Source organism: Pelodiscus sinensis, chromosome 15 (genome assembly GCF_052426305.1).
Source record: "Pelodiscus sinensis isolate ZL-2025 chromosome 15, ASM5242630v1, whole genome shotgun sequence".
In the NCBI taxonomy this organism is placed as follows: domain Eukaryota; kingdom Metazoa; phylum Chordata; order Testudines; family Trionychidae; genus Pelodiscus; species Pelodiscus sinensis.
Window position 1 is genome coordinate 2056502 of NC_143066.1, and position 27047 is coordinate 2083548.

At 47.2% G+C, this 27047-nt stretch overlaps 2 protein-coding genes across 6 annotated transcripts in view; one reads left to right on the top strand and one right to left on the bottom strand.

Moving 5' to 3' along the window:
* Nucleotides 1-27047, bottom strand: part of FBXL16 (F-box and leucine rich repeat protein 16) — a 278323-nt gene that overhangs the window by 217133 nt on the left and 34143 nt on the right. For 3 of the 5 annotated variants that reach the window (XR_016350696.1, XM_089782150.1, XM_089782149.1), the window contains exon 1: nucleotides 7834-7971. The exons of the other annotated variants lie outside the window; for them this stretch is intronic. The gene's annotated coding sequence lies outside the window, so the exon portion shown is untranslated. Of the gene's footprint in view, nucleotides 1-7833; nucleotides 7972-27047 lie in introns of those variants that run through there. 5 annotated transcript variants of the gene reach the window in all.
* METRN (meteorin, glial cell differentiation regulator) lies at nucleotides 422-19558 on the top strand. The gene is made up of 4 exons (XM_006130052.5): nucleotides 422-927; nucleotides 7651-8078; nucleotides 10767-10826; nucleotides 14988-19558. The coding sequence occupies exons 1-4, from the start codon at nucleotides 839-841 to the stop codon at nucleotides 15302-15304; spliced, it is 894 nt and encodes a 297-aa protein (XP_006130114.2). The 5' UTR covers nucleotides 422-838; the 3' UTR covers nucleotides 15305-19558.

The following is a 27047-nucleotide window of genomic DNA, read 5'->3' on the forward strand; positions in this document are numbered from 1 at the left end:
ATCTTGTAGTAACCTGGGGATTGCCTGTATATGTGTATAAACAAGTTTACATGTGTGTGTACACGGCCAGACAGGAGACATACTTGAGAAATGTGTGAGAGAGAAAGAGACAGGAAAGATACAACTGATGAAACTCATGAAATGGATATACTGAATAACTGGACGATTAAAAGTGACACTATAGTTTGACTCCGTTCAAACGGGAGAATTCAAATAGGAAGCTAAGGTAAAAGCTACACAGGCATGTGCATGTAAACTAAGCATCCACCTTCCCTCAAATCACTGTGCACAACAGCGGCTGTCTGTGCGCTGAACCCTCCATCTGGACAACAATCACTTCAGATCATTTTAACTCTTTTTTCCTATTTCATTATGTTGTTCTCAAATTCCTCCTCTTAATGGGGGAAAAGGGAGCCCACGCCTCATCCTTCTCTCGGCTCCGATTGGCTGAAAGTTTCCGATCCCTGTTCCAATTGGAGAATCACAAATCATCTCCCTCCTGTTCCTCCCTCCGGCCCGCGCGCATTCACCCTTACTCCACCCTCCTTGAATCTGACCAGCAACCTGCGGACACCGTAGTTCGCTTCACTATGAGCCCTCTGGCTACTTTCATCCTCGCTGCGTTTTCCCTGGCTCTGAATCGCAGCATCCCTGCGGACTAGTAGGAAGCGGGAGGAAAACCCTGAGAACTTTTGCGGAGGCGGCCTGGGGAGATGGATGGCGGGGACGTAAAGGCATTAGCTCTCCAAGAACATTCCCGCACGGTGGTGGGGAAAGATTTTCTCTCTGGCATGTGATTCCTCCTTCTGCTTTCTTGGGAGAAGAGAGCTCGGGGAAGATGCCTCGGGTGCTGTGGGCTCTCTGCTTTGGAGTCCTGGAGACGGTCCTTTGCAGTTTCTCAGAAGATCACTGCAGCTGGAGGGGGAGGTACGGATGAGTAACCATTCGTACTGTGCTAAATGTGCTCTACGGTGGGAAACCGTCTGCTTTGTCCAGAAACTCCGATACTTTCTCTTAATAATGCAGCCTCCGACTCGCCAGTCCCATTGTCTTCAGTGGGTGTTTGGATGGCCGGGTGGTTATTAATGCCTGAAAGGCTCGTGCAGCAGAGTTTAAGTCTAAGAAAGGAGCTGATGGATGGGGTAACGTGTGTTCCGGATGAGCTGCTATGCTCTAACTATCAAGACAGGGGATCTGATTCTGTTCTCGCCTATCCTGGTTGCAGTCAGGTGTAAACTCACGTTAACGGTGAAAAGCAAGGAGAGGAGCTTTAACCCAGAAGCTGGCATTCTTCTTACTAACCTGTGCCCAAGGAAATATTGAATTTCTGTTTTATGTTTGAGAAAAGGAAAATTCCAGTCCTTGTGGCAGCCATCTTCAGTTGATTGAGTTTAACTTCCACATAGCCTCTGAGAAAAAGATATTGCTTTCCCCTAAAAAGAGGGTGGGTTGGTTCTCTCTCCCTCCCCCCACCCCTCCATTGCTATCAGAGAGGGAAAGTATCTCTCTCAAAGCTAGCTGAAAGTTCACAAGATTTTAAGTTAATCCATCCTGAGAGAACAATATCCAACCTCCTAAACCAAGGGTGGACAGTAATTTTTGATGGGGGGGGCACTTAATGAGCCACACTCTTCCATTATATTAATGGAGGTAGTGCTGGGTCTGGGATGCAGGTTGGTGCAGAAGGGAGCTTGGGGTAAGGGATTGGGGTTCAGGAGGGAGTTGGGTGAAGGACGCGGTTGTGATCTGGGGCAGGAGAGTGGGGTGCAGGAGGAGTGCAGGGTTGTTATCTTGGGCAGGGAATTGGGATGCAGTGTCTGGGAGGGGGTATGGGTTCAGGAGGGGACAGAGGGTTTGGCTTATGTGGGGTAGGGGGACAGAGGTTTGGGGGGAGGGAGGGGCTGGGGTTCCAGAAGCAGGCTCTAGCTGGGAGACTTACTTGGGTGACTTCTGGCCAGCAGCCCAGCAGGTTTCTCAGGCAGCCAGCCTGCCTGCCTGCCCCTGCACAGGCTGCAGGGTCCAAGTGTGTTGGTGAATGAGAGCCTGAGGGGAAGGGGCATTGGTGCTTTGTGAGCTGCCTGTTTTTCAAACAGGCGGCTCCTAGTGGCCAGAAATTGGCCAATGGGATTGTGCTGGAAGCAGAGCAGTGCATGAAGGACCACTCCTCCCTCCTCTGGGCTCACAGCTGAGAAATAGAAATGGCTGCGGCAGCTTTTTCTGAGCAGTATAGGGGGGAAAGGGGGGGCACAGTGTGGGGCAAGCAAGGCATTTACCTGAGGCTCCCTGCTGCATTTGCGGGCTGGATCCAGTGGCTTGGCAGGCCAGAACTGGCCCCCAGGCCATATTTTGCCCAGGCTTGTCCTAAACCATCTCTCTTTGAGGGGCAGCATCTTGTGTCCTCTAGCAGAGTTATGGGCTCTGCACCCACATAAACCCTCCCTCTGGTTAGTCCAGCTTCTCTGTGCTTTGAGATGATGCATTTTACTCAGTGTGTTGATTGTTTTATTGAATCCTAGGGCTGTAGGCCTATTATTTTTTTCTTTACAAGGTGGAGGGAAAGGAAAAAGGAATAAAGAAGTGAAAGTGCTGGAGTTGGTTAGTTTTTCTCATGTTTATGGAATGCCCCCTAGAACTAAACATTGATCTTCCTGCCTGCAGAGGACAGGGACAAGTGAGAGTTACAGACCTCTGCCACTTGAAGTTTCTTGATTCTCTGTCCTCTCCAACTTACCTAATTGTTTTGCACTTCATAATAATGGCAATAGTGACTAATGAAATTGGGTGCAGCAGCAACTGATTCTTTCCAAATACTCCATGCTTCCTACTTTCATGAGAAAATAAGTGAAAATTGGAAAATGAAAATGAAAGTCCCCAAATAAAAGCCTCCAAGCAGGCTGCTTTAATACATGAGGGGTGCGTCTAGACTGGCAAGATTTTGCGCAAAAACTTGCCAGCTGCTACACTGGCCGCTTGAATTTGCACAAGAACACTGACGATCTAATGTAAGAATTCAGTGCTTCTTGAACAAATACTTTGACGTTCCCGCTCAGGGATAAGCTCTCTTGCGCAAGAGGGCCAGTGTAGACAGGCACCTTAATTTTTTGCGCAAGAAAGCCCAATGGCTAAAATGGCCATCAGAGCTTTCTTGCGCAAAAGCGCGTCTAGATTGGGCACGGATGCTTTTGCGCAAAAGCATCCATGCCAATCTAGACGCTCTTTTGTGGAAATACTTTAACCGGAAAAACTTTTCCGTTAAAAGTATTTCCACAAAATCATGCCAGTCTAGATGCAGCCAAGCTGAATTGTTCTTTGACATGATTTTACTGAGAGGTTGCAGAATTCCTAGGCCAAACTGCTATTTAAAACCACATTGTTCAGAACTGAAAGCAAGACAAGATTTGTCAAGCAGAGTTACTGTAAGAGCTCTGGGCTTGGAGCCGCTTTTCATTATGTCTGTATAGGGCCTAGCAGAGTGGGGCCAGTATGAGACCTCTAAGCCATGCTGAAGTACCAATATGAAAGGAAAAACTTAAAAAACAACAAACAGTCTTGCAGCACCTTAAAGACTAACAAAACATGTAGATGGCATCATGAGCTATTGTGGGAACAACCCACTTCTTCAGATGAAGTGTGTTGTGCCCACAAAAGCTCATGATACCATCTACACGTTTTGTTAGTCTTTAAGGTACTGCATGACTTTTTATTGTTTTTTAAGTTTTTCCAGTTACAGACTAACTTGGCTATCCCTCTGAAGCAATATGAGAGGAGTCTGGTTTGCCATCAGTCTTGGATGGTTTAGACACAAATCTTAGTTGACCCTTGTGGTCCCTTCGAACTCTATGGTTCTATAATATGATGGGAGACAGCATAACAGCTATGAAAATGCCTTTATAGATAGGAGAGCCAAGCCTACAGATGGCAGCACCATGGGCATGTTAAAACACATTTCCCAGATAGTTCAGTGGCAGCTTCTGTTTCTCAAGGTTTTCTCCTACAGATGAGTTAACTACAAAGGAGTAAAAACAGGTCAAGTGACAGTCACTGGGTGAATCTGGATGAAAGACCCATACCCTTCCACCTCCTGCTGAGAATTTTGCTTGCTTACAAGTGGATAGTTCAAAGAATGGAGAAGTGCTCACATTGTCACACTCTTTCTGCTCTAAAAGTTTTGAAGCTACTTAGGAAGCTCGTAGGGTCCGAGCTTGGGCCCACTATGGACAGAGGCTGGTCCCCGGCAAAAGCTCCAGTCCACATTTGGCCCAGGCTTGCCACTGACTGAGGCTGTTCCAGGGGAGGCGAGACAGTCTCTGTCTGTGGGGAGCTTGAACCCTTATGGACAAGGACTGCTGCCACCCCACGCTGCTGTCTCCGTATCACAGGCAGCAGCATGGGGCAGAAGGCAGCCGATCTGCTCAGGGAGCTGGGTTTTTAAATTTACTCCCTTCGTGGACCGGCTCCCACCTGGGAGTGGGGTTGGAACACACTGGCTACTGGCCCCATCCCTTGGATCTATAGAATAATTGAGTAACCAATAAAAATTCATGCAGTTACTTGACTATTCTATTACCTGCTATCTAAGGGTATGTCTACACTACCACCCTAGTTCGAACTAGGGTGGTTAATGTAGTCAATCGAAGTTGCAAATGAAGCCCGGGATTTAAATATCCCGGGCTTCATTTGAATCTTGCCGGGCGCCGCCATTTTTAAATCCCCGGTAGTTCGGACTCCGTGCCCGCAGCTACACGCGGCACAGAGTAGGTAGTCGAATTAGGCTTTCTAATTCGAACTACCGTTACACCTCGTTCCATGAGGAGTAACAGTAGTTCGAATTAGCCTAATTCGAACTACCTACTCCGTGCCGCGTGTAGCCGCGGGCACGGAGTCCGAACTACCGGGGATTTAAAAATGGCGGCACCCGGCAAGATTCAAATGAAGCCCGGGATATTTAAATCCCGGGCTTCATTTGCAACTTCGATTGACTACATTAACCACCCGAGTTTGAACTAGGGTGGTAGTGTAGACATACCCTAACATCCCTACAGGTATGTCTACACTGCAATGTTAATTCGAAATAACAGCCATTATTTCGAATTAACTTTAATAGCGTCTATACATGTAAACTGCTATTTTAAAATTAATTTGAAATAGTGGAGCACTTAATTCGAATTTGGTAAACCTCATTCTACGAGTAACGCCAAATTCGAAATAGCTATTTCGAATTAAGTGCTGTGTAGACACTTAATTCGAAATAGGGGACCTCCAGCCCTTCCCAGGGAGCCCTGGTGGCCACTCTGAGCACAACCAGGAAAACTTACTCTCCTCTCCCCCAGCCCTGGAGCCATTAAAGGGATAGACTCTGGCCACAGTGCCTGTGCCAGTTCCAAGCCTGGCAGTACAGAGCCAGCATTGGCCACCGGAGCCCCTGACCCAGTGGCCCCAAAACTTGAGCCAGCAAGCCACGGGCAGCCAGCCCTCCACTGCTCCCCAGGAGCAGTCTGCCAGCTCCCAGGAGCCTAACAGGGCCTAGAGAAGGCAGGCACCTTCATGGTCCAGGGTGGATTCAGGTTTGGGGGGGATGCCCCCAACGTCCATGATATCCGCACTAGATGGAGGAATGCGGCTGTCTGTGGCAGGATAGCTGCCAGCCTGGCCACCAAAGGCCACAAGCAAACCAAGGAGAAGGTTTGCATGAAAATCCAGTTGGTCCAGCGAGACCCCCAACACTGGGCCCTGAGCTTCCACTCCTCCTTCTTCCCCCTTCCAGCTTCCTCCTTCCAGGTTTCCCCCTCCCCTCTCCCACCTCCTTTTCCTAGTCTCCGCAGAGGTTCATCTCCCTCCCCAGTTTTGTTCAATAAACCCAGTTTCTATTTTTGAACATAAGTGTCTTTTGTTTGACATCAGGAAGGGGGGCTAGGGCGGGGTAAGTGGAAGGACGTGAGGGAGGAATGGGGCACGAACCCCTGGTGGGGATGACCGGGGTGGCTCTGAGGGCTTCTCAGGGTGGACGCTCTCCTGCAGGGTCTCCTGGATCCTGAAAGCCCCCCGATGGACCCCCCCAGATGGCAGCCTGCAGCAAATACAGCTGGGCTGATGGCAACGACCCCACGAGATGCATCGGCATGGCTAGGGGCAGCTCTGGTTCCATGTGGCCGAGTGCTGTGGTGTCCCAAGTGCAGGTACTCAGGGCACTCCAAGACAGGACTGCTTTGCTGTCCCTCACCCAGGTAGACAAGCAAGCGGGGATCCCTGAGAACTGTCTGTCTGGGGTGGGGGTAGGGTCCCTTTAAGCACGGAGCTTAGTTAGCCTCAGGCAGCAGCCCCACACGCTAAGTCCTAACCTGATGCCCTGCCGGCACTGGTTCTGGCCAGCCTTAACTTTGGTTCAGGGTCCACTCAGAGTGGACACGCTATTTCGAAATAGCAAAAAGCTATTTCTAAATAGGTTTTGTGTGTAGATGTGTTAATTCGAATTAGCTTAATTTGAAATAGTTAACTTGAATTAACGCTATAGTGTAGACGTACCCTACTAGAGACAAGTAGAGAAGGCGCCCCCCAGTACTGAGTTTGCATCTCAACTTTATCAAAGTATCAGGGTGTTCAGAGACAATCTGGATTCAACACCCAAAGTAAAATGGGGGACAGCTCAGAAGTTTGAAGAAGGGGGCAGATTTGGGAATCCAGGGTCTGACTCAGGCCCATCTCCACCTGGAATAGCTGGGTGGCCAGTAATTGAGGCTGCTCCACAAGAAAGGAGCAAGCAGGCATGAAACCAGCCCAGAACTAGAGCAGGAAAACAAGAGGAGCAGTCAGGAGAGTGGTCAGCCTGACTCATTGTTACAAACTGTGCTTCCACATTCTAACCTTGGCATGGAGTGTCTCAGTCACTAAGACCCAGACTCTGCAAGGGAGTTAAGCACTTATCTCCCCGTCTAATCAATGGGATGTAGGCACCTAAATTAAACACCTTGGAGTATCAGGGTCTCGGTCCTTCTCACAGGAGGTATGTCTACACTACCACCCTAGTTCGAACTAGGGTGGTAATGTAGGCAACCGGAGTTGCAAATGAAGCCCGGGATTTGAATTTCCTGGGCTTCATTTGCATCTTGCCGGGCACCGCCATTTTTAAATGTCCGCTAGTGCCGACTCCGTACCCCGCGGCTACACGTGGCACGGACTAGGTAGTTCGGATTAGGCTTCCTATTCCGAACTACCGTTACTCCTCGTTCCACATGGAGTAATGGTAGTTCCACGAGGAGTAATGGTAGTTCGGAATAGGAAGCCTAGTCCGAACTACCTAGTCCGTGCCACGTGTAGCCGCGGGGCACGGAGTCCGCACTAGCGGACATTTAAAAATGGCGGCGCCCAGCAGTATGCAAATGAAGCCCGGGAAATTCAAATCCCGGGCTTCATTTGCAACTCCGGTTGCCTACATTACCACCCTAGTTTGAACTAGGGTGGGAGTGTAGACATATCCTGGGCTATTGGGCAAGTGGGCTCTGTGCTGGGTAGCTATGGCCACTGGAAGCTGGTTTAATCCTGCTGCCTGGTGGGGCCACTGGAAGCTGAAAGGGTCCTGGCGCATGCTGGGATGGAGATCCTTTTGACAAAGGGCTAGTATGATAGTAACATGTGTTCGTTCTCCTCCTGCAGTGGCTTGTCCCAGGAATCAGAAAGCGTGGAGCAGATCTCTCTACACTGTGCTGAAGGCTTACTTGAGTGGCTGTACCCAGCTGGAGCCTTACGCCTCAGCCTCTCCCCCCGCCTCCCCATGAGCACCGCAGCCAAAGGGAAGAGCCCCAGGCAGATCACCACTTGTATCAAGCCCTCCAGCACCTTCCAAGGAGCTCAGATCTATCTGGAGAGGGATGGGATCCTGGAACTTCTGCTGTCTGAGACAGATGCCTCCCTCCGTCCTAGGGTGCGCTGCTTCAGTTGGCTGCCCCAGGAAAAAGTGGCACTCTTTCTTCAGTCTACCTTGCACCAGGACATCAGCCGTCGGATTGCTGCCTTCCGCTATGAGCTGCGGGGAGACTGGAACTCACGCCTCTCACTGCCCTCCAGCAGCCTCAGCCTGGAAGGTAAATAGCCAGCGTGTCAGGGATCCACTCAATGCCAGGCGTGTTAACCAACTCCACTGCTTGCCTCCTGTCTTGTCACTTTGCCAGTCTCCTCCCTCATTGGGCAAGGAGGGTGAGATCCACCACAGCAGTGCCCTGGCATGAGCTGCTCCAGCAGGCTGAGTCCTTACTGCATTGTTCTAACAGAGCCAGTTAAAAATCTAGGCTTGTGTGCATTCTTGTAGAGAGAGGCTGGCTAGAGGACCTAGGAGCCTTAGGTTCTATTTCTGATTCTGCACTGACTGACCTTGGGCAAACTGTTTCACTTCTTTGTATTTTAGATTCCCACTGCTGACATACCTCACAGGATAATTAGTTAACAAGGGGCCAGTCCTCAAGCTCTTGCTCAGTTCGCACTCAGGCAGAATTCCTCTTGATTAATGAAGATGACAGGAGGTTTTGCTTGAGTCATAGCACTGAGACTGGGTCAATTATTGACAGTGTTAGCAGGGCTCTGAGCCATGTAACTGTTACACAGTAGGAGCTCTTTGGTCAGTAGGAGTCTTCTTGGGTTTCTTGTCTCTCCAGGCTACAAACAGGTATATTCTACAGGAGGTTCCAGCCCCTGACTGCTGAAGACCTTGCCCAGTGTGGACCTCCTGTCAGGGACAGGGATGGGACAGTAACCCAATCTGGCCTCTCTGCCTGAGCGTGTTTAAAGAGCAGAGCCAGGATCCAGAGGAGGGTCTCAAAGCAATTCCTATCAGCATGTTTAATCCATTCAGCTGCCTCACAGCTGAGCTAATGAAAGTCCCGAGGGATATCCCTGCCATCCAACCATCTCAGACATAAGGGGTTCTCCTGGTCACTGTGGTGACACGGGCTTTCCCCCCCCCCCCACCTCCACCCCCAGGAATGGCAAGGGCTGCTCTCAGCAGGGCCCTGGGAACCCTAAACACAGGATCAGCATGACTGGGTTTTCAGGCAAGGAGATTTGAAAGGAAGTATCCTAGCTCTGCAGCAATGGTTCCTCTCTCCCCCTCCTCCTTCCCAGCCATAGGATGAGTCTCCAAGGGCAGCAGAGCTGGCCCTGGGTCAAGGAAAGAGTACAAAGATCTGGAAGCTGTGGCCTGGGTGAATTAGCAGTATGTTTCCACAGAGCTAACAACAGGCTGAGCATACCCCACCCTGCCTGGGGAGCCAGTCTTTTCTAGTCAGGTTCATCACCCCATGTAAAGGTACCCTAACAGCAACACCAGCCACAAAGGCTGGGCTGGGAACCTCAAGCCTAGAGACAACCAGAGTCTGTCTGTAAGAGGACAGAAACCAACTGTTGAATCCTAAGCACCGTGAACACCTGAAAAGTTCTGTTTCAACTCTGGGTTCTCAGCCTGTATGAACCAGGGAGGAATATGCATAGAATAGGAGTCACAGCCCAGGGAAATTTGGGCCCAAACCAAATCCCTGACTCCATCTCTAGCCTAGATCACAGAAGAGGAACATGCCATTGCCTTCCGCTGCTGCCAGCGTAAGTCACTGCAATTATTAAAGAATACTGGGGGTGGGGGAGAGGAAACATTTCCCCTTGTTGAGAAATAATATTCATGGCCCTGCTCAGAATGCCTCATCAATGGAAGGGGCTGCCCCTCCCCACTCATGGCTTTCACCAGTTCAGTTTCAAAGTGACTGTTTGCTTTTTTGCCTGCTGCTGTACATTGAGTGGGTGTTTTCAGAGAACTATCCACAATGACTCCAAGATCTCTCTTGAGTAGTAACAACTAATTTAGCCCCCATCATTTTATATGTATAGTTGGGATTATGTGTTACAATGTGTATTTCTTGACTTTTATCAACACTGAATTTCATCTGCCATTTTATTGCCCAGTTATCCAGATTTGTGAGATCCTCTCAAAGCTCTTCACAGCTTGCTTGGGACTCAACTATCTTGAGTTGACTGGGACTGGAAGAGCTGTCACTTCTTGCTGCAACCCCAGGGTCACAGCAGTGTAGACAGAGCATCTCTAGGCTTGGAGCCACAGTGGGGCAGAAAGCAGTGAATAAGAGTCAGAGCTGCAGTGGGGAGCGGACAGAATTGGGTGGGACTGTGGGCAAAATGGGAGTAGAGCCCTTACATGCTGCCTCTGTATCATAGGCAGCAGTGCAGGGCAACAGGCAGCCAGTCCATGAAGGGAGCTGATTTTTAAACTTGCTCCCCTCACAGACCAGCTCCTGCCTGGCACCCCGTGATGCTGCCTCTGATACAGAAGCAGCAGTGCTGAGTTGCTGGGGACTCCTTGGGAGTAGGGTCAGACTGTGCTGGCTGCTGGCTCTGCCCCCGGGGACTATAGAATAGTTGACTGATAAGAATTCATGAGGTTAATCGACTATTCAGTTAACCAATAATTAACAACCCTAATGCACAATCCCACCTCCCTTGGCCAGGTGCTATTGCAGGGGGAAGGGACGCTGCATTCCACCAGGCCAACTACCAGGGGAAGGGAGCCTCTAGAAGGCACAGGGCAGCAGAGCAACTCTTGCAGGAATAAAGATAGAGCCTGAGGCACCCGGTGGTCTGAGGAGGCCAGATGGCCATGCTGTGTGGCACCAACAAACAAACAGGACTTAGCAAGCATCCCTGCTTAGAGCATATGTGAGCAGAAAGCCTGGCCCTCATTTCCAATGTAACTCTTCTCTGTTTTGATGCTGCAGGGGCATGCCGGCCATGTAATGACACCGAGATCTTGATGGCCATTTGCACTAGTGACTTTGGTGAGTACAGCTTCTGCCACTTCTGCAATCACATTCTCTTCCCCTAAGGGGTTTCTTCCAGGAATCTGGGGTGTTTGTCATCAGTGGATATCAAGAATTAAACACAGAACAAAGAAAAATCCAGTCTCTGATGTCCCCATGATAGGACACATGCTAGCCTGCACATGACATACACAATGCTATTTACCATGGGCCTCTATAGAAAGAATGAGAAGAGCTCTGTTATGTGTCATGGGCCCTATGGATATGTCTACACAGCAAAGTTATTTTGAAATAACAGCCCTTATTTCAAAATAACTTTCCTAGCGTCTACACAACCAAACCGCTACTTTGAAATAAATTCTAAATAGTGGAGCGCTCATTTAGAATTTGGTAAACCTCATCCTATGAGGAATAACACCAAATTCAAAATAGCTATTTCGAAATAAGTGTTGTGTAGACTCTTATTTCAAAATAGGGGGCCTCCAGCCTTCCCAGGGTGACCCTAGCCTCAACCAAGAACACTGCTCTCCCGCCGCCCGCCCTTCCCGGATCCCTTAAAGGGATAGACTCTGGCCACAGTGCCTGTGCCAGCTCCAAGCCTGCCAGTCCAGAGCCAGCAGTCATTGCCCCTGACCCAGTGGCCCCAAAACATAAGCCAGCAAGCTATTGGCAGCCAGCCCTCCACCGCTCCCCAGGAGCAGTCTGTCAGCTCCCAGGAGCCTGCCAGGGCCCAGAGAAGGTGGGCGTCTTCCTGGTCCAGAGTGGAGATCATGAACCATATTCAGGTTGGGGGGGGGGGGATTGCTCCCAACATCCATGATCTCTGCACCAGACGGAGGAATGCAGCTGTCTATGGCAGGATAGCTGCCAGCCTGGCCACCAAAGGCCACAAGCGAACCCAGAAGCAGGTTTGCATGAAAATCAAGTTGGTCCTGCGAGACCCCCAACCCTGAGCCCTGAGTTTCCCCTCCCCCTTCTTCCCCTTGCTTCCCCCTTCCAGGTTTCTCCCTCCCCTCTCTTCTCCCATCTCCCACCTCCTTTCCCCAGTCTCACCAGAGTTTAATTCCCTCCCCCCAAGTTTTGTTAAATAGAGTTTGTGTTCATGAAAATATGTGTATTTTATCTGACATCAGGAAGGGGGGTTAGGGAGGGGTAAGTGGAAGGACGTGAGGAAGGAATGAAGCACAAGCCCCCAGTGGGGCAGACTAGGGAGGCACTTAGTGCTCCTCAGGGTAGAAGTTCTCCCACAGGGCCTCCTGGATACTGACAGCCCCCCGATGGACCTCCCAGATGGCAGCCTGCAGAAAGTGCAGCCCGGGTCACAGCAATGTGTCCACAAGAAGCACCAGAGTGCCCATTGGCAGCTCTGGCTTCATGTTGCAGAGTGCTGCGGTATCCCGAGTGAGGGCAATCAGAGCATGCAGAGACAAAATGCTTTGCTGTCCCTCATCGAGGTAGACAAGCAAACAAGGAAACCTGAGAACTGGCTGTCCAGGGGGAGAGGTGTCCCTTTAAGCACAGACCTCAGATAGCCTCAGACAGCAGCCCTACACAGTAAGTCCTGACCTGGAGCCCTGCTGGAACTGGTTCTTGCCAGCCTTAAATGCGATTCAGAGTCCACTCAGTGTGGACGTGCTATTTTGAAATAGCAAAATGCTATTTCAAAATGCATTTTGTGTGCGGATGCTTTATTTCATTTCAAAATAACAGTGTAGTCTGGACATACCCAAAGAATCTCCTTAGCTGTCATAGGGTATGTCTAGACTACATGGCTCTGCCCATGTAAATTAGTTTACTAGACATACCCAAATGAAGCGACGATTTAAATAATTGCTGCTTCCTTTAAATTAAAATGGCTGCCGCGCTGTGCTGATCAGCTGTTTGGCGGCACAGTGCAGTAGTCTGGATGCTCCGCGGTCAACATCAAAGGCATTTGTCGACCTCTCCGGTATGCTTCGTGGGATGAAGTTTACCGGGGAGGTTGAGAAATGCCTTTGATGTCGACCGCGGAGCGTCCAGACTACAGTGCTGTGCCACCAAACAGCTGATCGGCACAGCGCGGCAGCCATTTTAATTTAAATTAAGCGGCAATTATTTAAATCGCCGCTCCATTTGGGTATGTCTAGTAAACTAATCTACATGGCTCTGTCGCCAGAGCCGTGTAGTCTAGACTTACCCTTTCTTACCTCAAGTGGTAAGGAACTATGCTAGTGGATTAAAAAGCCTTGAAATCTATTCCCAGTGTTGCCAAAGAGTTCTGAGAGATCTTTGGTAAGCACTAGTGCTGTCTAGATGGCAATAATTTCATTCCAGGGCAGCTCTCAAGGTTCTGAACTTTATTTTTCTTCCACATTAGAACAACATTACACATATTTTAGAGAAGCTGAATCATGCTGAAACATATGGATTTGGATGGAAAACATGAGCTTTCTGACCTGGGTCCTCTTCCCTCCTCAGCTGTGACCAGAGAGCCTTAGGCTAAAAAAAGCCTTACCTGTGAAACTAGGCTAAACTGATACATTTCTGCAAAACATTTCCTCTTCAATAAATCTGCATATTTCAGTACAAGTCATTTGCTTAAAAATGTTCCCACCTGCTCTGATAAGGAGTGGAATGAAAGCTGAAGTATTGTGTGGCCACAGATTTGTTATTTAATATACTCTGTGTTGAATCTTTCATAAAAACCTGTATTCCACATGGCTTCTCAGTGACATAATAGGCGCAGAAATAAAAACAGATGAAAAGGGAAAAATTCAATGGCATAGGCAAAGCAGAAAAGCCCCTTCACCCACAGCACAGGGGTCAGGAACTTGAAATGAGAAGAAGCGGCCATCTTTTCATCCTTCCCAGCCTTATAGAAGCACACACAGAGTTGGGCATAGTCCAGATACGACAGAGCATGTGCATGGGAGCTACTCACAGTACAAGCTTTCCAAATGCTGTGCAAAACAAGGGGCAGTTCATGTTGAATGACAGAGAGCCCACTGTGGCAGCTTTACAACCATAAACAAAACCAATCACTGGCGTATGTTCCTGCCTCTTCATTAGCCTACTTGGAGCTAGCAGAGCAGGCAAATGCAGGATAGCAGCAGGTGCAGGTAGCCTGTGTTAAGTGCTGCCGACAGAACTAAGCCAAGGAACTCTGTCCCAGGCTGTGATCGCAAAGCGGAGAACGGCTTCCTCCCTCACTGGACATTGGCACAGTGGACAGTTGCTAATTATTCCTGCATGCGCCGTTAGCTCCATTAGCTTCTTGATTTGCATCTGTAAACTGCAGAAGGTGGGCCAGGGGTCACTGGCTGCCCAGGCCAGAGTTGCCATGGCAATGAAGAAGTCAAATATAAGAGCAAGGGATTTGTCATGCTAGATCAGACCATAAATCCATCAAGTGGTCTGGCAGAGGCCAATACCCGCTGATTCAGGGAAGGCCAACCCCACTAGAATGTATCTAGCTAATTGTGCAGTATTATACATAATATGTGCAGAGAGAGGGAAATCCCTTCCTTATCCTCACAGGTGATCAGTTCATGTCCTGAAGCATGAGGCTTCATGACCTTTATCTCAATACATAACTGTGAATACTAGGAAATTCCTATGAATATCCAGATTGGGGAATGTGTGAAGAGGAATTTTCTCTTATGTTCTCACTAAACATACCAGCCATCCTTTCATGGAGTGATATCCTGACTGGAGCAGAGGGGGTGAGGGAGTTGATGATCCCCTTGGAACACAGCACTTGACCTCCATCTGCTGCATTATAGGGGCATAAGCACAGAAAAACCCACAAAGCCCTGGTCTATATTAAGACTTTTAGGGGGATTCATGGAAGAGGTTCTCTAGCTTGTGTTATGCAGGAGATCAGACTTGATGCTCACAGTGGTCCCTCCTTACCTTACAAATCTATAATGCAACTCCAGTGTAATCTGCAGTCCCTTAAGCTGTTTCAGCACTAAATCCCCATGCAGACCTACCTGTGGACTGAATAAATAAATCAGGCTTTGGGCCTGGGTCTCCAGTGACAAGAGGCTGGTCCACTGACTGGGTTACTTGTGCTACCTTGTCCATTTTTCCCAGATAGCCAAATATTCCCAGTTAACGGTGCAGAAGCCACAGCAGTGCAACAGTTCCCAGTTCTGAATTAGTGAGTAATTGTGCCTCTTCTACCATCTTTTCCCTCAGTCATTCGTGGCAACATCCGGACTGTCTCCAATGATGTCGAGAGGCAAGAATCCGTCATCAGCGTGAGTGCCACCCGGGTTCACCGGCAGAAATTCACTCTGTTCCAGCCTGTCAGTAAATCCAGCAAATCAATGGGCAGCATCCACACCCTGCTGCGGTGTGGTGTGAAACCAGGACCCGGCAGCTTCCTTTTCATGGGGTGGCTGCACTTTGGGGAGGCCTGGCTCAGCTGTGCTCCCCGTTACAAAGACTTTCAGCGCATCTACGAGATTGCACACCAGGCTCATGAGAACCCCTGTGAAGTCTTGCTGGACTGAGTGATGATAGCAGGGGCATTCAGCCTGACCCTTAGGCATGGAGATCACCAGCTAAACAATGGTGCCATCAAGAGCTCACATTCACCAGCCTGGGGATAGCAAGAATTCTCCCCATCCCATACCCACCTGCAGTGGTTCCCATTCCTACTTCACATGCTCTGTGCTGAAGCGAGTTGTAGGGTACCTTCTGTGCTACCAGGAACCTGGATCCTGGCAGGAGATCCCCAGATTGCTGATTAGGATCAGGCACATGTTGAGTAACATAAAGGAAATTAAACCCTTCCCATGTGGGGAACAGTAACACAAACAGCTGACTAATGGAGAGCAGGACTTGTAGTCAACCATCCCTTTAAGCAGCTTGAATAGACAAAAATGCCAGTGAAATGGCAGCTAAGTCATCCTTACTATCCCAAGATTCATTGCCAGGTAAGTCCCAGCACTGAGGGACTCTCTTGCAATGTTGTGACTGTTCAGACCAAGTATCGAAGTGGACTGAGTGTGGGGAGATGATGGATCAGTGGACCTGGAAATCAATGCATGACCATCTCTGCACCTCATTTTGCACTGAAACATACCAACACAATATGGAAAAGGCATTGGCAAAACTAGCCAAAGGCAGGGGAAAATCCTGCCCAAATAAAGAGGCATGCTAACTCCACCAGGTTTGACCCACCATAGGATCTGATTCAGCAAAGCTCTTGAGCTGTCAGTCCCGTTGACTTCAAAAAGACTAATGCCCAGAGCCTCAAAGGTATTTAGGAACCTATGTGCTTCACAGAAGTGGGGCCTTGTTGCCATGACATCTGTTCTGAAGTGGTCCTGCTCCCTCTCCTTCCCCTAGAGAAGCTTCACCCCTCCAGTGAGGGGAGGAAGACCCAGGAAGTGACAGCTATCATGTTTACATTCCATTTAGTATTTGTTTGGGTAGAAATGTGAAGATACTGCTTTGTACACAGTGTGGTGAGACAGTGGTGGACAACAGAGCTATGGGAGGAGAGTCAGAGTAGGGCTGGGAATATCTGCTTGGTGGGCTTCTGAACAGACATAAATTCATGGTTCACAACCCGGTTGCCAAAAAGATGCCCCATGGAGTCTTCACAGGTGTCTTGTGTCCTTGACATTTAGGGAGCGTTCACTGGAGGGGTCCAGCTTTACCCTGTGGTAGCAGAGCAGAACATGGGTGTCATACTGTACCTGCCTGGGGAGAAGGAAATTTACCAGCTACAGGTTTTGGATGTTGGGGAAGCAGTTTCTATTTGCCAGCAGGGAAAGACATTAGCAGCTCTTAGGTTTTGGTTAAATCATTATGTACATTTATACACAAGCTCCGTGCTACTCTTCAAGCTCCTGCCAGCAGAACCCTCACTCAAAGTCCCATGCATAGACTTTGGTGCCACCTCTCTTCACATTTACCTCTATCCCGCTAACCTAGCATGGTTCCTGCCTTCAGAAACACTCAAAATGCAGAACCACCAAACAGCTTCTCAGGAACTTTAAAGCAGAGGTGGGCCCATGTTAAGATTGGGGGATTTTAGAGACAGAGCTCTGCTACAGATCCAGATTTCTGGTTTGAATCAGTTTAATGGAAGTGGGCCTAAACTACGATATTTGGATCTGAATCCAGATTCCAAACTCTTCCCACCGTTGGGTGACTTTCAGTTTGGTGTTCCTATCTGGTTTCATCTCCGCACTAAAGAAGCTGACCTCATTTTAGCATCACTTTTGTGCTGTCTCTGATCTACAAACATCATATGTGGACCTTGACAGGGGAAGAACCTCTGTGAATGTCAGTGTGAAGTGATCCAGCAGGCAGTACAGTATGACTCCAGTATGTACAGCAGTGAAATCTTTGCAAAGGTATTTAGCCCACTTTTTTTTAAAATGACAGTTTGGGTCACTTGTAGTTTGAAGACAAGACTTGTCTATAACAGACACCATAAATTAATGGCAGCTTTGGGAGCCAGATGTGACTGAGGACCACAGGTTTGTCTTTCTACAGCTTATGTTAAATATACAGAATTGCCAACCAGAATTGTGTGTATTGTAGAAAATGGACTTGCAACATTGTGAGGAGTCCCTTTGGGGAATCTGTATAAGTATGGGCATTGGTCCCAATATGCACATGCATAACCTACCACTGGTGATGGAAATTGGGGAAGTAGCAGCTGCTAATGGAAGCATTCTGGCAGAAACAAAGGTCTTGGATAGAGATAGCAAGAAAGCAGAAGCCTGTCATCATAGAACAGGAAATAGGAGTAAGAATCGAGAGAAGACGGTCTTTTTTTCTAGGTGGTCATTGTGTCACAGACAATTGGAACTTGGACAACTGCAGAGACAAGCAAACTCTTTGTTTGATTATTGGGGAGTGTGGGAAGGAGATCCAAACTGTCAATTTTAAACTGAGACATCCACTTTGTTGGAGAACAGAAATTTTGAGTTAAAGGTGCAGGTTTGAGGGGAGTTTGGGACAAAAATCAGTCATACCAGGTAACTATCAGCAAACTCCTAATTCTGTGTGGAAATTGCTGGAAAAGCCCAGATGTTTTAGGCCTTGTCTACATCCAACCAAGTTTAAGAATGGCCATACTGGGTCAGACCAAAGGTCCATATAGCCCAGTATCCTGTCTGCCGACAGTGGCCAATAACAGATGCCCCAAAGGGAAGGAACACAACAGGTAAACCTCACGTGATCCCTCTTCTGTCACCCATTTACAGACAACAGAGTCTAGGGATACCATTCCTACCCATCCTGGCTAATAGTCATTGATGGATCTAACCTCCATGAATCTATCTAGCTCTTTTTTGAACCCTAGTCTTCATCATATCCTCTGGCAAGGAGTTCCACAGGTTGACTGTGTGCTGAGTGAAAAAATACTTTCTTTTGTTTATTTTAAACCTGCTGCCTATTAATTTCATTTGGTGACCCCCTAGTTCTTATATTGTGGGAATAAGTAAATAGCTTTTCCTAATTCACTTTTTCCAGACCAGTCATGATTTTATAGACCTCTATCATATCCCCCCTTAGCCTCCTCTCTTCTAAGCTGAAAAGTCCAAGTCTTTTTAATCTCTCTTCACATGGGACCTGTTCCAAATCCCTAATCATTTTTGTTGCCCTTTTTGGAACCTTTTCCAATGCCAAAATATCTTTTTTGAGATGAGACGACCACATCTGTACATAACTCACTAGTGATATAGCTGAGTAACTGTGGTTTGGATCTACACACACAACACTATTAACATTCAGCTACTAATCAAGGCAGCTAAGTCTACAGCTATACTACCGTGAGGATCAAGGCTTTGAGACTGACCCACCAGCAGCTGATTTAGCGGGTCTAGTGAAGATCCTCCAAATCAATCCAGATCACTCTCCAGTCAACCCTGCTCCTCTACCTCTGTCGAGAAGAGTAATGTAAGTAGATAGAGGAGTTTCTCCTGTTGACCCCCCTGCAGTGTAGACCCCACTGTAATTTGACCTAAGGTACATTGACTCAGTTGCGTACTTTAGGTTGATTTTCTGTGGTACTGCAGACATAGGCTCAGTTAGGATCTAGCCTTGAACATGGTTGGCTTCTTATAACCAGTTCATAAAATGTTTTAGCTGTACAGATGAATAGCCCACCATGCTTTGGTCTCCCTGCTGCAGCATGTTCTCTACTTTAGATCCTCTTGAGGTATCATGAGAGATGCCCAGATTTTCCCACAATGCACTGTTACAAACCTCAGGTAGATGTGAATGCATATACATCTGTCACATGGTTGCACTGTGAAAAAATCTGCAGCACAGAGAAATGTCTGTTGTAAAGGGTTACAGGAGGTAGGTTACACCACCATTGTTTCTTATGTAGCATGGATGGGACCTCAGGCTAATGAGTTCAAATGATTCTGGCTCACTTCTTATCCAAAAATGCCTATTTGGGGAAGAAGGAGAAATATTTTATAAGTGGGGACATCATATATGAACTAAAGTTATAACAATACCAAATTTGTTATTTTTTTAAACTAAACTTTGTGTAAAGTGTGGGGTTTTTAAAATGTGAAATCTTAATATAAAATGCATCTCCACAGCTGTAAAACACTGTTAGGCACATTTGATGTTGTCATTCTGTAGAGTGTAGTCAATAGCTGTGAGAATGTAATTGAGTTTATACATATCATCTCTATTTACAAGGTGAGAAAGGAAGCTCTAATTCTGCATAACTTGTAACAAAGAGATTTCTCATTGTTGTGTTTTGAAATAAACAACTGTATTTGTCATTTGTGGTTCTGAAGTGCCATATTTAGAAAAAATCAGTATTTCTAGCAATCCTTGTGTCCATGATTTTTTCTGGGGACACTGGGTGAGGGTCAAACTGTGTTCTTGTCTCAGTAGTTCTGAAACAAAACTCACTGGCTGCGTCTAGACTGGCATGATTTTGCGGAAATACTTTTAACGGACAAGTTTTTCTGTTAAAAGTATTTCCGCAAAAGAGTGTCTAGATTGGCACGGATGCTTTTGCACAAAAAGTGCTTTTGTGCAAAAGCATCCGTGCCCAATCTAGATGCGCTTTTGCGCAAGAAAGCTCCCATGGCCATTTTAGCCATTGGACTTTCTTGCGCAAAAAATTAAGGTGCCTGTCTACACTGGCCCTCTTGCGCAAGTATTCTTGCACAAGAGGCCTTATCCCTGAGCGGGAGCGTCAAAGTATTTGCGCAAGAAGCACTGATTTTGTACATTACAAAGTCAGTGCTCTTGCGCAAATTCAAGCGGCCAGCATAGACAGCTGGCAAGTTTTTGTGCAAAAGTGGCCGCTTTTGCACAAAATCTTGCCAGTCTAGACGCACCCACTGAGTTTGGGGACAGTTAACGAAAACTAACAACAGTAAGAGTTTAACAATTTGGAAAGAGGCTTCTACGGCACTCTCCAGATAGCCTTAGTCCATGGGTTTAACCTACCCTGATGTCAATGAACCTGTCTGCTCTGAACTAGAAAAGTAGTCAGGGGGTAGCTATAGTGCAGCATTCAGACTTCAAGTGATGGCTGCGTTGGTTTCAATGTATAGTGCAGGACCTTCACCTTGTTCTGAAATATGCTACACCCCTTGGGTCTTAGCATGCTCTTCGGACATTGCTATGGTCGATCTTCATTACAAACTAGAAGTCATACTTTATATTAAGGTTCTTTTAATAAAAGGATAGTAGTTGATTGTGTTAATAAACAGTTGATTGTTACAGAGTGCAACAGGTTGCTTATAACCTCTGGAACACCTTCTGCTGATGTATTTATAACCATCAATAGTACAATACTCTTCATGTCAGTAACATGATTATACTTCCTACTAATAATTTATTAAACCTATCTGCACAGAAGGTTATTGTGAGAGGCAACATTGTGGGAGCTGTGTTATAACGCAGGAATACCATAATCACCTGTGTAATAACATGGATTGCTTTGACCCTTGTAGATGGAACAAACCCATAGAGAGTTTGGTCACAGGACTGGAAATGGCAGTGAGGAATACTCATAAGGAGTAGTTACACTTGCAGAGAGCCAGAGCCCTAGAGTGGCAGCTAAGTAGCTACCCCTTATATCTGCTGTTTGTTGGAAGGAAAAGTTATATTATGGAAGGCTAGTGAAGTACATGGTCAGAGACTTCATCCCATGGCATAGGGCTTCCATTATTTTAATCAGCAGGCCCCTTTATTCCTGCTGCGAGAACATCTGCATTGAAATTTCTGCTTTTCTAACAGTTAGAGGCCTGGACCACGAACCCAACAAAAGTAAAATAAGGAAGCAGGACACAGGACCTTGGCTTCCTACATTTTTGATTCCACCCCGTCTCCTCCACACATGCACTTTTAATGGGTCCAGCTGCAGCCAGGCTGCAGAAAACATTCTATGGGTGCGTGCCTCCTGTGGAGATACAGTTTGTAATACAGACACTCCGGGTCAGCTGCTCCGCTCCGCTGCACAGCTCAGCAGAGCAATAGGAGAGTAGGGACTTCAAGCTATTATCTGCAAGGGTCTACCTGCTTCCTGATGTAAGTTGCTACAGGGCTGCTTTAGCTTAAGCTCCAGCTACAGAGAACATAAGAATGGCCATACTGGGTCAGACTAAAGGTCCATCTAGCCCAGTATTCTGCCGACAGTGGTCATTAACCAGATGCCCTAGAGGGGGTGGACCGAAGACAATGATCAAGCAATTTGTCTCCTGCCATCCTTCTCCAGTCATTGACAAACAGAGGCCAAGGCACCATTATTTACTCCCTGGCTAATAGCCTTTTATGGACCTAACCTTCATGTATTTATCTAGCTCTTTTTTAAACTCTTTTATAGTCCTAGCCTTCACAGCCTCCTCTGACAAGGAGTTCCACAGGTTGACTGTGCGCTGTGTGAAGAAGAATTTCCTTTTATTTGTTTTAAGCCTGCTACCCAGCAATTTTATTTGGTGTCCTCTAGTTCTTGTATTATGGGAACAAGTAAATAACTTTTCTTTATTCACCCTCTCCATACCACTCATGATTTTATAGACCTCTATCATATCCCCCCTCAGTCTCCTCTTTTCTAAACTGAAAAGTCCCAGTCGCTTTAGCCTCTCCTCATATGGGACCCATTCCAAACCCCTAATCATTTTAGTTGCTCTTTTCTGAACCATTTCTAATGACAAAATATCTTTTTTTCAGGTGAGAAGACCACATCTGTATGCACTATTCAAGATGTGGGCATACTATAGTTTTATATAGGGGCAATAAGATATTCTTTGTCTTATTTTCTATCCCTTTTAAAATAATTCCTAGCATCCTATTTGCTTTTTTGACTGCTGCCGCACACTGCATGGACATTTTCAGAGAACTACCCACGATGACTCCAAGATCTCTTTCCTGATTAGTTGTAGCTAAATTAGCCCCCATCATATTGTATGTCTAGTTGGGGTTATTTTTTCCAATGTGCATTACTTTACACTTATCCACATTAAATTTCATTTGCCATTTTGTTGCCCAATCACTCGGTTTGGTGAGATCTTTTTGAAATTCTTCATAGTCTGCTTTGGTCTTGACTATCTTGAACAGTTTAGTATCGTCCACAAACTTTGCCACCTCACTACTCACCCCTTTCTCAAGATCGTTTATGAATAAGTTGAATATAATTGGTCATAGGACTGACCCTTGGGGGACACCACTAGTTACCCCTCTCCATTCTGAAAATTTACCATTTATTCCTACCCTTTGTTTCCTGTCTTTTAACCAGTTCTCAATCCATGAAAGGATCTTCCCTCTTATCCCATGACAACTTAATTTACATAAGAGCCTTTGGTGAGGGACCTTGTCAAAGGCTTTCTGGAAATATAAGTACACTATATCTACTGGATCCCCCTTGTCCACATTTGTTAACCCCTTCAAAGAACTCTAATAGATTAGTAAGACAGGATTTCTCTTTACAGAAACCATGTTGACTTTTGCCCAACAAATTATGTTCTTCTAGATGTTTGACAATTTTATTCTTTACTATTGTTTCAACTAATTTGCCCGGTACTGACATTAGACTTATCGGACTGTAATTGCCAGGGTCACCTCTAGAGCCCTTTTTAAATATTGGCGTTATGTAATCTGTCTTCCAATCGTTGGGTACAGAAGCTGATTTAAAGGATAGGTTACAAACCACAGTTAATAGTTCTGCAATTTCACATTTGAGTTCTTTCAGAACCTTTGGGTGAATGCCATCCGGTCCCGGTGATTTGTTACTGTTAAGTTTTTCTATTTGTTCCAAAACCTCCCCTAATGACACTTCAATCCGGGTCAGTTCCTCAGATTCATCACCCACAAAGGACGGTGCAGGTTTGGGAATCTCCCTAACAGCGTCAGCCATGAAGACTGAAGCAAAGAAATCATTTAGGCTCTCTGCAAAGCTTTATCATCCTTGATTGGTCCCTTCATGTCTCGATCATCCAGGGGCCCCACTGGTTTTTTAGCAAGCTTACTGCTTCTAATGTACTTAAAAAACATTTTGCTATTACTTTTTAAGTGTTTGGCTAGCTGTTCCTCAAAATCTTTTTTGGCTTTTCTTATTACATTTTTAGAGTTAATTTGGCAATGTCTAAGTTCCTTTGTATATACCTCACTAGCATTGGACTTCCACTTTTTAAAAGATGCCTTTTTATCTCTCACTGCTTCTTTTACATGGTTGTTAATGGGAACCAGAAATATGAGCAGCCTAAAGCCACTATGACAACTCTACATTGTTCATGGAGTAGAGGTGAAAGAGAGCAGTTCCAGCAAGAGCTGGCTGAGGTGCGGCAACAGCCAGCAGAGAGCTATTTAAAGAGCTGGCAGGGACCCAGTTTACAATAGGACAGTACTTATAAATTACTTTTACTGCTGCCATGGAGCCCCCTTAAGCAGAGGTGATATTTCTCTGAGGAGGCGGCTTTGTCCCCTTTACACTAATAGAGGATTGAAGCAGGACTTCTGTGCACTGGTAAGTGAACAGAAAGCACCAAAATCATTTTGCACAAGGCCAAAACTACAATCCAAAGGGTGGCTTTGAATTGAGATGCAGGAGGTGAAAACGCCTATCTTTAAAAATTTGTGGCAATCAGGGGAAGTCCCAGATAATTGGAAAAAGGCAAATGTAGTCCTCATCTTTTAAAAAGAAAAGAAGGAGAATCTGCGGAGCTACAAACCAGCCAGCCTCACCTCAGTCCCTGGAAACAAATCATGGAGCAGATCCTCAAGGAATCTAGTTTGAAACATTTGGAGGAGAGGAAGGTCAGCAGGAAGAGTCAACATGGATTCACCAAGGGCAAGTCAGGCCTCACCAAACTAATTGCCTTCTCTGATAACTACCTCTGTGGATGGGGGAAGGAGTGGACATGATATACCTTGACTTTAGTAAAGTTTTTGATATGATCTCCCACAGTATTCTTATCAGCAAGTTTAAGTAGTATGGTTTGGATGAATAGACAATAAAGTGGCTAGAAAGCTGGCTAGATTTTCAGGCTCAACAGGTAGAGTGATCAATGGCTCGATGTCTACTTGGCAGCTGGTATTAAATGGAGTGCCCCAGAAGACGATTCTTGGGCTGGTTTTGTTCAATATTTTCATTAATTACCAGGATGAAGGGATGGATTGCATCCTCAGCAAGTTTGTGGACAACACTAAGCTCGGGAGAGGTAGATATGCTGGAAGGTAGAGAGAGAGTCCAGAGTAACCTAGAGAAGCTGGATGATTGATCCAAAAGAAATCTGATGTGGATCAACAAGGAAAAGCATAGACTTCTGCAATTCAGATACAGGCTAAGGACTGACTGATTAAGTGGCATTTCTGCAGAAAAGTACCTAGGGATTACAGCGAATGAGAAACTAGATATGAGTAAAGAGTGTGCTCTTGTTGCCAAGAAGGCTAATGGCATATTGTGCCGCATTTCTAAGAGCATTGCCAGCAGATCAAGTTAAGTGATTATTTCCCTCTATTTAGCACTGGAGAGGGCACATCTTGAATATCGTGTACTGGGCTGGCTCGAGCCCTTTTGGCACCCTGGACCCAGGCGCACAGCACATGTGTGGGCCTGCCCATGGGGCGTGGGCCCGCCCCCCCAGAGTACGCAGACCCGCCCCAGGGTGCACAGCGTATGCGCAGGCCGGTCACAGCCGCTGGCGCACAGCCTGGTGCCCACCCCCAGGGAGCACGGCACATGCACAGGCCAGCCACAGCTGCTGGCGTGCATCCCAGGGCCCACCCCCAGGGTGCATGCGCTGGCCGGCCACGGCTGCTGGCGCACAGTCCAGGGCCCGCCCCCAGGCGCACGGCACATGTGCTGCCCAGCCCGTCCCGGCCAGCGCTGCTGGCACACACGCACTGAGCCGTGCAGGGCCCCGTGGCCGTGGGAGGAAGGGTGCCGGAGCCACGCGTGCGGCACCTGTTGGCAGCTGTAAGGGACGCCGTGCGCCCCTGACAACTGCCATTAGGCGCCCCCCATCAGTTGGCGCCCCGGACAGCTGCCCAGCTTGCCCATGTCTCAGTCCGGCCCTGATCGTGTACAGTATTGGTTCCCCTCATTGCAGAAGTGATGTGGACAAATTGGAGAATGGAGGGCAACAAAAATTATTAGGAGTGTAGGTCACATGACTTATTCAGAGCGACTGAGGGAAGTGGACTCATTGGTCCGCAGAAGAGTCAAGGGGGATTTGACAGCATCATTCAGGTACATTGACTCAGAGAGAACTGATGGGCAGGATCCCCTGGGATGCTAACATGAAGGGAAAGGATGGATGGGATATAACTTGACTTTAGCAAAGCTTTTGATACAGTCTCCTACAATATTTTTCCAGCAAGCTAAGGAAATATGGATTGGATAAATGGACTATAAGGTGGACAGAAAGCTGGCTAGATTGTCGGGCCCAACAGGTAGTGATCAACGATTTCATGTTGGCGGTTGGTTTCAAGTGGAGTGCCCCAAAGATTGGTTCTAGGGCCAGTTTTGTTCGACATCTTTATTAATGACCTGGATGAGGGGATGGGTTGCACCCACAGCAAATTTGTGGCTGACACTAAGCCAAGGGGAGAGTTAATACGCTAGAGGGCAGGGATAGGGTCCAGTGTGACCTAGACATATAAGAGGATTGGGCCAAAAGAAATCTGCTGAGGTTCAACAAGAACAAGTGCAGAGTCTTGCACTTGAGAGGGAAGAATCCCAAGCATTGTTACAGGCTGGGGACCGACTGGCTAAGTAGAAGTAATGCAGAAAAGGACCTGAGGATTACAGAGGATGAGAAGCTGGATATGAGTCGACAGTGTGCCCTTGTAGCCAAGAAGGCTAATGGCATATTAGGGTGCATTAGAGAGAGCATTGCCAGCAGATCTAGAGAAGTGATTATTCCCCTTTATTCTGCACGGGTGAGGCCACATCTGGAGTACTGGATCCAGTTCTGGGTCTCCACTGCAGAAAGGATGTGGACGCACTGGAGAGGGTCCAATGCAGGGCAACCAAAATGATTAGGGGGATAGAGCACATGATCTACAAGGAGAGTGTGAGGGATTTGGGCTTTAGTCAACAGAGGAGAAGAGTGAGGGGGGATTTGATAGCAGCCTTCAACTTCCTGAAGGGAGGTTCCAAAGAGGATGGAGAAAAGCTGTTCTCAGTAGTGACGGATAGCAGAACAAGAAGCAATGATTTCAAATTTTGGTGGGGCAGGTCTAGTTTGAATATCAGGAAAGCCTATTTCACCAGGAGGGTGGTGAAGTACTAGAATGGGTTACGTATGGAGGTGGTGGAATCTCCATCCCTAGAGGTTTTTAAGTTTCGCCTTGACAAAGCCCTGGCTGGGATGATTTACTTGGGATTAGTCCTGCTTTGGGCAGGGGGCTAGACTCGATGACCTCCTAAGGTCTCTTCCAGACCTATGATTTTACATGAAGGGGGGTTCCAAAGAAGATCAAGCTAGGCTGTTCTCTGTGGCAGCAGATGACAGAACAAGGATCGATGGTCTCAAATTGCAATGGGGGAAGCCTAGGTTGGATACTTAGAAAAACTATTTCACTAGGAGGCTGGTGAAACATTGGAAAGGGTTACCTACGGTAGGGATGTTAAATTGCGAGTAACTGACTAATCAGATAGACTAATCAAAATGCATCGACTATTTGAGTATTTGATTAGTCGATAGGGCGCCTCTACCTCTGCCTCTGCCTCTGAAGTGTAGCAACAGTCATAGGGCTGTTGCTATACTTTGAAGGCGAAAGTGCCGTGTGGAGCCCAGGGTCACCTTGGGG

Excerpts from the sequence above, each read along its gene's own strand:
- METRN (XM_006130052.5), top strand. The coding sequence starts at position 839 with ATGCCTCGGGTGCTGTGGGCTCTCTGCTTTGGAGTCCTGGAGACGGTC. Across the intron at positions 928-7,650 it reads CACTGCAGCTGGAGGGGGAG|TGGCTTGTCCCAGGAATCAG; the intron begins GTACGGATGAGT and ends CTCCTCCTGCAG. Across the intron at positions 10,827-14,987 it reads CATTTGCACTAGTGACTTTG|TCATTCGTGGCAACATCCGG; the intron begins GTGAGTACAGCT and ends CTTTTCCCTCAG.